Source organism: Aphelocoma coerulescens, chromosome 1, assembly GCF_041296385.1.
Source record: "Aphelocoma coerulescens isolate FSJ_1873_10779 chromosome 1, UR_Acoe_1.0, whole genome shotgun sequence".
Classification (NCBI taxonomy): Eukaryota; Metazoa; Chordata; class Aves; order Passeriformes; family Corvidae; genus Aphelocoma; species Aphelocoma coerulescens.
The window spans coordinates 93559444-93569610 of NC_091013.1; the positions used below are offsets into that span (position 1 = coordinate 93559444).

General features: G+C 46.9%; 1 protein-coding gene across 1 annotated transcript; it reads left to right on the forward strand.

The window, feature by feature from the left end:
• Nucleotides 1-1935: 1935 nt before the first annotated feature.
• Nucleotides 1936-10163, forward strand: LOC138111857 (solute carrier family 25 member 33-like). The gene is made up of 7 exons (XM_069018294.1): nucleotides 1936-2039; nucleotides 6201-6377; nucleotides 6912-6989; nucleotides 7289-7389; nucleotides 7984-8050; nucleotides 8251-8534; nucleotides 8636-10163. Exons 1-7 carry the CDS (start codon nucleotides 1999-2001, stop codon nucleotides 8833-8835), a joined length of 948 nt encoding a protein of 315 aa, XP_068874395.1. The 5' UTR covers nucleotides 1936-1998; the 3' UTR covers nucleotides 8836-10163.
• Nucleotides 10164-10167: the final 4 nt, after the last annotated feature.

Sequence of the window (10167 nt, forward strand, 5' to 3'; positions counted from 1 at the left end):
GACGGGGACCAGTAAGAAAATGGAGATCTCTGTCTAACTATTCCCCATCATAACTTTGGGAAATTCATTATTTCTTTCCAAGTGCAGAACTTAGCACATGCTTTTATTAAATGGTGTTCTACACTTTCAGGCTATTTCTGCCATTGATCAAGATCATTTGAATATGAATTTTCTCTGCCAAATCCATTGCAACTCCTCTCACGTTAATGTTGTCTGCAAACTTTAATATGCACAATTTTCTAGTCCACTGTATAAATTACTGAGAAAAACACTAATAGCACACTGAAAACAGATCTCTGCGGGAGTCCTTGATACTTCAGACAGACAGTATAGCATCAAAAACTAATCTTAGAATTTTCCAGTCATCATCAGACTCTCCCAACAGTGATTTCAGTAGATCCAGTTTCCCATGTTTCCTAATGTGCTTATTAAACTGTCAGATGAAACAGAGTAAAAATCCTACTGAAGTCAAAATATTTAACATCTGTTGTTACTTCCTTGCCCACAAGGCCTGTTAGTCTGCCATGAAAGATTGCTTTGGCTTGATTTCTTTTTTTTTTTTTTTTTTTTGCAAATGGAAAATGTGAGTTGTCTATGTAATGTTTATTTGTTCCAGTATTCCCAGGGGAAGGCAGTAAAATTATGCTGGTTGGCCAGATTTTTTTTTTTTAATAATAGCCAATGTATTTGGGCTTTTCTAGTCTTCTAAACCTCTCTATTGTCAAGATATCTCAAAGATAATGGCCAGTGGGCCATTCTCTAGTTCTCCAACCATCACAGGATTAAGTTCATCAGCCCTAATTGGTCTGAAAACATTGACTTTGCCTAAGTGCTTAGAAATCTAGAATGACTTTTGCCCCACTTGGAATTGGTGCTATTTAAGATATCCCCCTAGCCACCACCACAGTGAAGGCAAGTGAAAAATGCTTGGAACTTCTAGGTATCTTTAACCAATTACCAGTTTGACCAGACAGCCAGTCTTTTTACTGGTCTTCCCCTCATTGCCCAGGTAGTGACAGGCGCTATTGATGAGCTGAGAGTTCTGTTCTTTTCCATCACAGATAAGGTACTCATTTCCTTTTCAAAGTATCTTTGTACTTAGTTGGACTCAGTTGTCTCCCTTAATTCCTTCTCCTCTAGACTAAACACTGCAGTTTTTTTCAATCCTTCTGCTTGAATGGCCAAGGTAGTTATTTCCCTCTGTGGGTTCACTCCCACATTTTCCTCTGTTGTAGCAGCGTGGTACCCAAAGTGGACACAGTCCTGTGTCACTCAGCGCTGTGAGTGATGTCACAGCAGTACAGAGCTGTTCTGACAGCTTGTTTCATCCGACCTGCAGGCTATCCTCCTAAACACATAAACCGATCTGATGTGTGCCTTTTTGGCAACAGCATCATGTTGATGTACATTCTGCTTTTTTTAAGGAAGATGATATTCAATGAACTCTGACGCCTTCTGAAACTGTGCATTTGCAAAAGCAACAGAGGATCTTTTGCCCCTGAATATTCCCTTTCTCACACTGCTCCTCCGAACTTCAAAGTCATGGGTCTAATTTATTCAGAGGATTGGGGTTTTTCTGTGGGGAACATTGGCCCGTTTTCATAGGAACCCAAACATCCGAGGAAGCATCTGTGGTCCCGTGAGCGAGGACGAGAGTCAGGAACGACTTGCCTCTACTCTTGGACCCATCGCTTTCCCGTGGTGAAAGAAATCAGTTTGCCACCTCTGCCTTGGCTCCCCTACTTGCAAAACAAAGACGAGTTTGTTTAAGTTTGGGGGTCGGTCCGGGGGTCGGTTTGGGGGCTGGGGGCGGGGAGGTGTCGGTTTGTTTCTAGTGAAAGAGCCCGAGGGGCCGGGCCAGCGGAGCTGTGTGCATTAGCACCCGTACACCCGCCCGGAGGAAGCCCCGCTCCCCTCGCAGCGCCCCGCCCGCCCCTCCCGGGCGCCTCCTCCGGCCGGGCGGGGGCCCGTGCGGCGGGGCCGGGCGGCGGCGGGGCCATGTCGCAGCACAGCACGCTGCTCCACCTGCTCGCCGGAGGGTGAGTGGCCCCGGGAGGCGGCGGGGGGCAGGAGGGTGCCCTGGGGCGGGATTCGGGCCGCGGGTCCAGCGGGGAGCCGGGGCAGAGCAGCCCCCGCCCTGCCCCGCCAGTGCCCCGCCGTCCTCGCCCGCGCGGGTCCGGATCGGGCTCGGCGCTACGGAGCAGCGGCGGGGTGAATGTCTGGCTCCGCGGCTAGGCAAGACGGAGAGCCTCCCTGGGGGCACGGGGTTTCATCCAGCCTGAGCTTGCCGGGCACGGGGGACGAGGGAAGCGGGGTGCTGAACGAGAGGGGCCTCCTCAGCGGGGCAAATGGTGGATCATCCATGTGTTCGGGAGGGCGGCCAGCTCTCTCCATCAGCGCGTGGCTGAGATTCCTGTGTGGCTTTTCTGGCTTTAAATAGTGCGGCTGTTTCTGGTGAGTCAGGTGTTTGGATCCCAGCGGTGCCTCTCTGCATTCGAAGCGTGCCCTTGAGCAAGTCATTTCCCACGTGGCGTTTTCCCCTTCCTTTCTTTAAAGTCGCAAAGCAATGAGCTCCAAGTTTATGGTGCCCTAAAGCAGAAGATAATGTGGTCCTCCGGACTTTGCTGAGTAACTGCAGAAGTCCTCTGCTTAGGCAGCCATCTAATCCCTTTCCAAATCCCACCAACCTGCTGGAGTCCGTGTGACAGTGAAGCCTGTGATACAGCATGTACAATAAGGCACATAATTTAATTGCTTTTAATTAGTAAATTTCCAGTTTTCTGCAGCTAATTCAGTTCTTGTGCTATGTCAGTCTTTGCATATGTGTACTTGTCCTCTCTGTTCCCATTTTATTTTGTATATGTTGTTCTCTTTTATTAATGTGTCCTTTGATCTATATAATTGCATCTTAGTCTTCGCCTTTTCCCACCATGGTTCCTGAAAAACTGAGAGTTTGGCTAGTGACAAGAATGTCACCAGTGGGAACTTAGTCTGTGTCCTGTCCTCATCCATTAAGCGATACTCCTGAATTACAGCTAATTAAAACCCTGTGGATAATAACATGAATAAGAGATGAATGAGAAGTTCACTTCATTGCTGCACTGTGTTTAATATTACTGGTTTATGCAATGAAACAAAATAAGGTCTCATTCATGAAGAAACAGTTTATTCACTTTATCTTGCAGTATAAGAACGGGGAACCATCAAAAGAAACTTGTGAGAGGTTTGTTCAAAACTAATGCAAGAACATAGTTCTTACCACACTGTGCAGTTAAACTGTGGGACTCCTGGCCACAGGATAGTAGAGGGTAAAGGCTTCTTATGTGTCCAGGAAGCATTTTAAAAAGATGAATGAAAAAGAATGTGTTGAAGGCTATCAAAAGCAAGGTAACATTTCCAGCTGAGGAAATCCCTGAGCTGAAAACTGTGGGAAGATGGGAGAGTGCTCTGGAGGTATTTCTCCTACTTTTCTGTAGGTGACCTTTATTTGTTCATGTCCTAGGCAGAAGCCTGGTTTAACTGCAGGTTTGTCTAACCCAGCATTGCTATTCTTAAATGACGATCTTCAAGCCAGCTCAATTTTTGGCTAGCCTATGTAAGAGCTAACTTGAATTACCAGTAAACCTTGTCACCTCTGTGCATGTGCTTATACACTTTTTAGATCACTGAAAAAATGTTAACAGTGTCTTTTGTATTTCTCAACTAATCCTCTTTTTCTGTCACCTCAAACTTTCCAGTTTTCCCTTTAAAATGTGAAAGCAAGATCTAGAGGCAAATACCATTTTCTAAGATAAAATTACCCGCCTTCTCCAATTAGCAGTTTTTGCCACGGCTTTGCTCTGGGAGTACATCCTGTACTCGTTTTCAACTGCTGCTCTTCATCCTATTTTGCAGGAATTGCTTTAGTTCCTGCTTCTAGAGTAATGACACACAATTTTCCATTTCTCCTGAAATAGAAGAATTTTGCAGACCTATGTCTTTCATACAGGGTAAGCAGCTGTATCATCATGTAATGCACAGTAATACATCACAGTTGAGATTTCTTCTAGTTTTGAACAACTGGTATGCCTCATTTCCTCAGCTTTAATTAATTGAGGTTCTTTTTTCCTCTTTAGTCTTGCCATTGAGCCATAGTGGCTCAGAGGTCCCCCTTCACCTCAGACTGTCTTTCTGCTGATTAAATGGTCTCCATGATAAGGAGTAACAATTTCTTTAATTGCTATTATTGCTTTTATAATACTTCTGTATTATCTGTATGTGTCAGTAGCTTCAGGAACTTGATCTTAGGAAACTTTTATATATACTGGAAGCCTGGGTTCAAACTCATATCCTGACCATTGCAGGCAGGGACTTCTTGAAGAAATAAGATATTAAGAGAACATTGTATAAACTTTTGCCTCCTTATGCACTATTAGAGAGAAGGATTTTTAGTATACCAAGCAATTGCTTCTCTAAATGTTTTCCTGATGTATTGTTTGCTCAGCTTTTAGATAAGGAGTTGAAACTGCCCTATTCAGACCTTTTAGACCTTGATCTGTCACCACTGTACTCAAATCTCCTCCTGAACTGGAGACTGCACTTCTGGTCAAAAAAACAACAGGCATGTAAGTCTGGAGCCTGTATCAGACAAATTAATAGAATCTGTGGTAAACAACAGGACTGTTGGGCCCCTAAGTGAATCTGGTTTATATGGGAAGAATCAACATGGCCTTTGTAAAAGGAGACCCTGCCTCATTACAACTCATGCAGCTCTGGATTGCTGCATAGGCTGTGTGTTGGTGTCGGTGCTTGATCAGCTTGTTCACCCACAGAACCTGAGCCTGGATGTTCACTGCTCTGCTGTGTGTTGTCTTCTGAGCAGGAGCTAAATTCTGGAGTCATGTCACCAGACTCCCACCACTCATCATATGCCTCCTGAGGGAAATTGCTGCTGATGGACTGCTCTGCAAGTCGTCACCACCACTGTGTACATCTGCCAAGGGCTTGACAAAGCAACATGAGTGTTATGGAATAGCATAGCTAGTTGCTGGCATCATTAGCTGCATAATCTCCTAGCTGCTGTATCTTCAACTCTTGGATGTCAGTCCAATAGGCATCCAAGCCTCTCTTTTTTTTTTTTTTTTTTTTTACTCCCCTTCCTGTTGGCAATGATAATGAAGCCCTAGGAGCAAAGGCTGTGGGAATACTGTGTATGTGCATTGAGCTGTACAGACTTTCTCAAAATAATTCTTCAGAACTCTTGCCATTTGCTGTCCTGCCCTGTCATATGTAAATCTGATGGTACACCTGACTCCTCCCTGATACCTTGTAGTTCTTTGGTTGGCTTTTCTTTCTTTGGAGCAGAGTGAGCTTTTTTTTTAAGCCTCCATCTCTTGTGAAACAGAGCAACTTTGGCTGTAGCAGATGCGAACAATCGTCCATTTGTCAAAGCCTCTTGCATGGCTTACATGCAAATTGATCTCAAAATGGTCTTTCAGGTACTGAGCATCCTCTAGAAGAGCAGAGCTATCAGTCAAAGGATTTAGAGGGGCAGAAGCTGAGAACCAAATGTATCCATTCTGACTTGCCCCTGGGTGGTGAAAAGGAAAAAAGGGGATATGTGTCCTTTCAGCATTCCTGCGGTGTGACGAGACGATTGATGGAGATGGTTCATGAGTTCCAAAAATAGGTTCTACCTGCTGAAGGTCAGGGTCCTCTTACATTAAGCAAGCTGGGCTTGGAGAGAGCCTGGCTGTTGGCAGAAAATACAGATCTTGGTTACAGGGCCTTGCAAATGTGGGTCTGACCTAGTTATGGATTAAAGACACACAGGCAAGCTGAGGGGTGGGAGAGCTCTGTGCTGCCCCTTCGTGAGCCGGTGTGGCTGTGGTGAGGTGTGAGCCACGGTGCCTGGTGATCTCAGCAGAAGGCTTTGCAGTGAGGTTGGGCAGCAGAAATGTTTGCTCTGGGGGACTGCTGAGTCCCCACGGACTTGGGACTCTCTGTCTCAAGTACTGAGTAAGGTTTCAGAGTGAGGCTGCCAGATGATGTCCCAAGCTGAGCTGTTACGTTAATCAGTGTCAGAGCAGGAGATCATGTGTGGCACAGACTGGGGTACCTAACCTCCTCTCCCAGAGGGGAGAAGTTGTGGACAAGCAAGGTCAGAATTATTGCCCTATTATGGCACAGAGGTCATTCTTAAATGTGCTGCTGTGCCCTAGATGTGGTGGCACAGCTGGAGCCATCCTGACCTGCCCCCTGGAAGTGGTGAAGATACGTCTACAGTCATCCCAGCTGGCACTGCGGCCTCTGTGCCTCCCAGAGATACAGCTGCCGGGGATGAGTGTGAGGCTGATGAATCCTACCCCACCATCTCCTGGAGTGCTCCAGTTGCTGAGGTGAGTAGGACATGTCAGAGTGCCTGTTAGCACCAGGCAGGTGATGGTTTGGCTGTCAGGTGGAGGGGGTGAGGGGAGAGAGAAAGAGAATTGAGCTGAGGCTCTGGAAGCCACAAGTGCAATAGAAAGTTTGATCAGAGCACAGGTACATCTGCTTCTCACTGGTGATCTGTGCTCTGCAAGGCAGCTTTGGGGACTGAGAGAAATTTCTCGGCTAGTGGTTTGATCAGACCCAGAGGGACGGCGTAATCAAGAACAGGATGCAATGACTAGTGAAAAGTGTCCCTGCCCACAGCAGGGTAGTTGGAACTAGATGATCTTTAAGGCCCCTTCCAACCTAAGCCATGCTATGATTCTATGACTAAAGGAGAGAGAAGAAGTGGCTGGAGAGGAAATGAGCAGGGCAGAAAAAGAATAATGTGGGAAGTGAGGAGAGGGTGCTACAAGAAATACTGAAGAACAAAGAAGGAGGAGGAACAGGAGAGCCCCCAGCTTAGTTATTCTGCTGATTTCTCTGTTCATGTCCCTCTGTAGGGCCATCCTTGAGAAGGAAGGCGTGCGGTCCTTGTTCCGTGGTCTGGGTCCAAACCTCGCTGGGGTTGCTCCTTCCCGGTGAGTACTGCTCCATGATGGTGCCTCATGTTGTACACTTTTGAAGGGATCTGTGTCATACCTGTTGCTCCACTTTCTGAAAGCAGTTTGGGCATTGCACTCATGTGCCACAGAACCCCTTCATGCAGACATTTTCTGGAGCTTCTGGCCATAGTGTTAAGATGATTGCTGTGGGCCAAGTATAAGTGGTATCTGACAAACCTGTGCTGGGAGTAAGAAAAGTTGGAGCAAGACCCCACAGTAGTGTCTCTGCTCCTCAGAGGGGAGCTGTAACCTCTTCTGTATTTTTTTCCAAGCAGGGCTATATATTTTGCTGCCTATTCTGGTGTTAAGGAGAGGCTTAACACTGTCCTGGTACCAGAGTCCAAGAAAGTACACATATTAGCTGCAGCCTGTGCAGGTGAGCCTTTTCTGTCTCAAATCAAAGCCAAGTGGTCTTTCTGTCTGGAAGTGCCTACGTGTTTCACTCCTCCTCTATTGCTGCTCTGAAGTTTTCTCCCTCCACATCTGGAGAAGTGAGTCTTTGGGTAACCAAAATGTTTTCTCATTCTTCATTCTTCTTAGGCTCATCTCTTGAGGTCTAGTCTTTACCCCTTCAGCTGCTATCAGGAGCTCTATTCTGCTGTGAGAGGGAGAAGGCAGTGTGTAATTTAGACCACTCACAGAACCATTTTTCTTGATATAACCCAGTTCTCTAACAAAATCCTCCACTCTTGCAAAATTAGCCCGCTGTTTCCTGCCTCTTTGTAACACCCGGGCCTGTAGTAGGGTTTTGTTGGAGGCAGAGGAGCTAATCACCACTAGACAAAGGCTAGAACAGGGGAGGAGGAGAATCAAATAGTCTGCCCTAAGTATCTCTTCTCAAGGTCATTCTCAAATTGCAAATGCCTGCAGCGTGCCAAGCAGAGCTCAGAGAGCTGATAGATCAGCACCTCTTCACAAACCGTCAGCATGATCCTGGCGCTCACGGCTGTCTTCCTCTTCTGTTCCCCAGGCATTAGCTCAGCCACACTCACCAACCCCATCTGGTTAGTGAAAACCAGGATGCAGCTGGAAGCGAGGTAAGGCAGCGCAGCAGTGCAGAGCCACTCCGTGTCATATCAGGATTGGTTTGGGGGTGGTGGTGGGCAGGGAGAAGTCTGTGATTTCTCATCAGAACATGGAAAGTCACAGGCTGGGCAAGAGCCTTATGGCTGTGTTCACAACAGCCCTGTACGTCAGGGATGCAGCATGCTGTCCTAACCCTCTCCCTTCTTTACAGGGTGAAGGGGGAGATGGCCAGCAATGCTCTCCAGTGTGCCATGCACGTGTACCACACTGAAGGCCTGCGTGGATTTTACCGTGGGGTCACTGCCTCCTATGCTGGAGTGTCAGAGACCATCATACACTTTGTCATCTATGAAGCACTGAAACAGGAGCTGAGGAACAGCCAGCATTCCCATTCCCCAGCACTCACACTTCCACCAAACAACCACGATTTCTTTGGACTAATGGGCGCTGCTGCTGTCTCCAAAACATGTGCTACATGCATTGCCTATCCACACGGTGAGTGGGTCCACTCTCCTTGCTTCTGTTCCCCTTGAGGGGAGATGCCATGCCTGTAGGATGCATCTGCTAATGTATGGCTTCCTTTCTTGTCTCTCCAGAGGTCATTCGGACACGGTTGCGAGAGGAAGGGTCACGGTACCGTTCCTTTACACAGACTCTGCAGCTCGTGGTCCGTGAGGAGGGACCCTTGGCTTTATACCGGGGGCTCCTGGCGCACCTGATCCGCCAGATCCCAAACGCGGCCATCATGATGGCTACCTATGAAGTCATCGTACATTTGGCCTCCTCCACCTTGTGAGCTGTAGCACTTGGCTGAGGCTGCTGGGGAGGTACAGGGACATTGTGGTCCCGAGACCTGGTCTTTTTCAGTGCTCTGAGAGGTGGTGCTTTCTGTCGCAGGTCGGATCTGGGTCAGGCATTCTCAGGACGCAGCGACTAGTTTGTGCCAAGTTTTTTGCTGAAATGTGCACAATGTAGCCTTTTTTTTCTTTCTGGAGACTTGAATTATTCCAGTGCATCAAGATGTCAGGGCACTGGTTTGACAGTGCCTCTTGTAAATTCCCTTGATGAAACAAGGGTATGGAACTTACTGGGAAGGAGACAAAGCAGAAAGTGTAAGTGTCTTAGCCCCAGCATGTTCACTTCTTTTGGACTGAGTAACAACCATATGTGGGCACAGCTGGGCATGAAGACAGGCTAGAGCTGAGACATCTAAGAGAACTGCAGCAAGCAGAGATCTTGTGCTGCAGCTTTTCATGCCCTCAGAGGGGCTCTTCCACTCTCACCTACTGTACTGCCTTCTTGCCCCTAAGGAGGATTTCTCAACCTTGGCTGCCAAAAAATTGTAGAATTTTCCTTTGGGTCCTTCACATGTTGTAGCCATTTCCCAGGCAGCCGACAGGCCCTGTTTGTCTTGCAGCATCTGAAAAGCCAGACAAGGTAGATCCAGGGAAGAACCACAACCTGCTCTGAAGCACTGTCCTAACAATTCATGCTACTGCTGGGCTCAGAGCCATGCTTTGCTAGTATCTGTTGTGTTTCCATCCCCTCCATTCTCAGCAGAAAGAGGAAGACGTCTCCTTCCCCCAGAAGTGCTGGGGCTGTTCTACAAGCTGGAACCCCTGGTATAAAAAATACTCTATCATACTGATAAAGAAAGCAGAGCAGGTGCAAAGACAGATGAAGCTAAGGAGATTTAGCCTGTTTATTGATACACTAAGTGTATGGAAAGAGCCTTATTTATTTTTTTTCCTGTATTCAAGAATTCAGTTTGCTGCACATGCTACATTTGCCTGTGACAGACTTGAGTGCCTTCTGTTCCTTTGTGGGTTCCTAGCCCCGAGTCCTGGGGAAGGCTACATTGTGTTTACAAAGAGTATTTTGTCTCTCAAAAAGGCAGGGGGTAGGGTTGTGAGTGATGTGTTTTTCTTGTTTCATCACATATGCTAAAAAATGTAACCCTTCCCTGAGATAAGGTAGTAATTTCAGTAAATACATGCTCTGGACAAGCTCCAGTTTCACATTAGAGGCTACACTATTTCTTTGTCTGGTTGTAGTGACAAACTGCAGAAGTCCTGAATGTTTTATTTGAAATCCATTTATTTTAAAATCCACTTTGTTTCCTCATCTT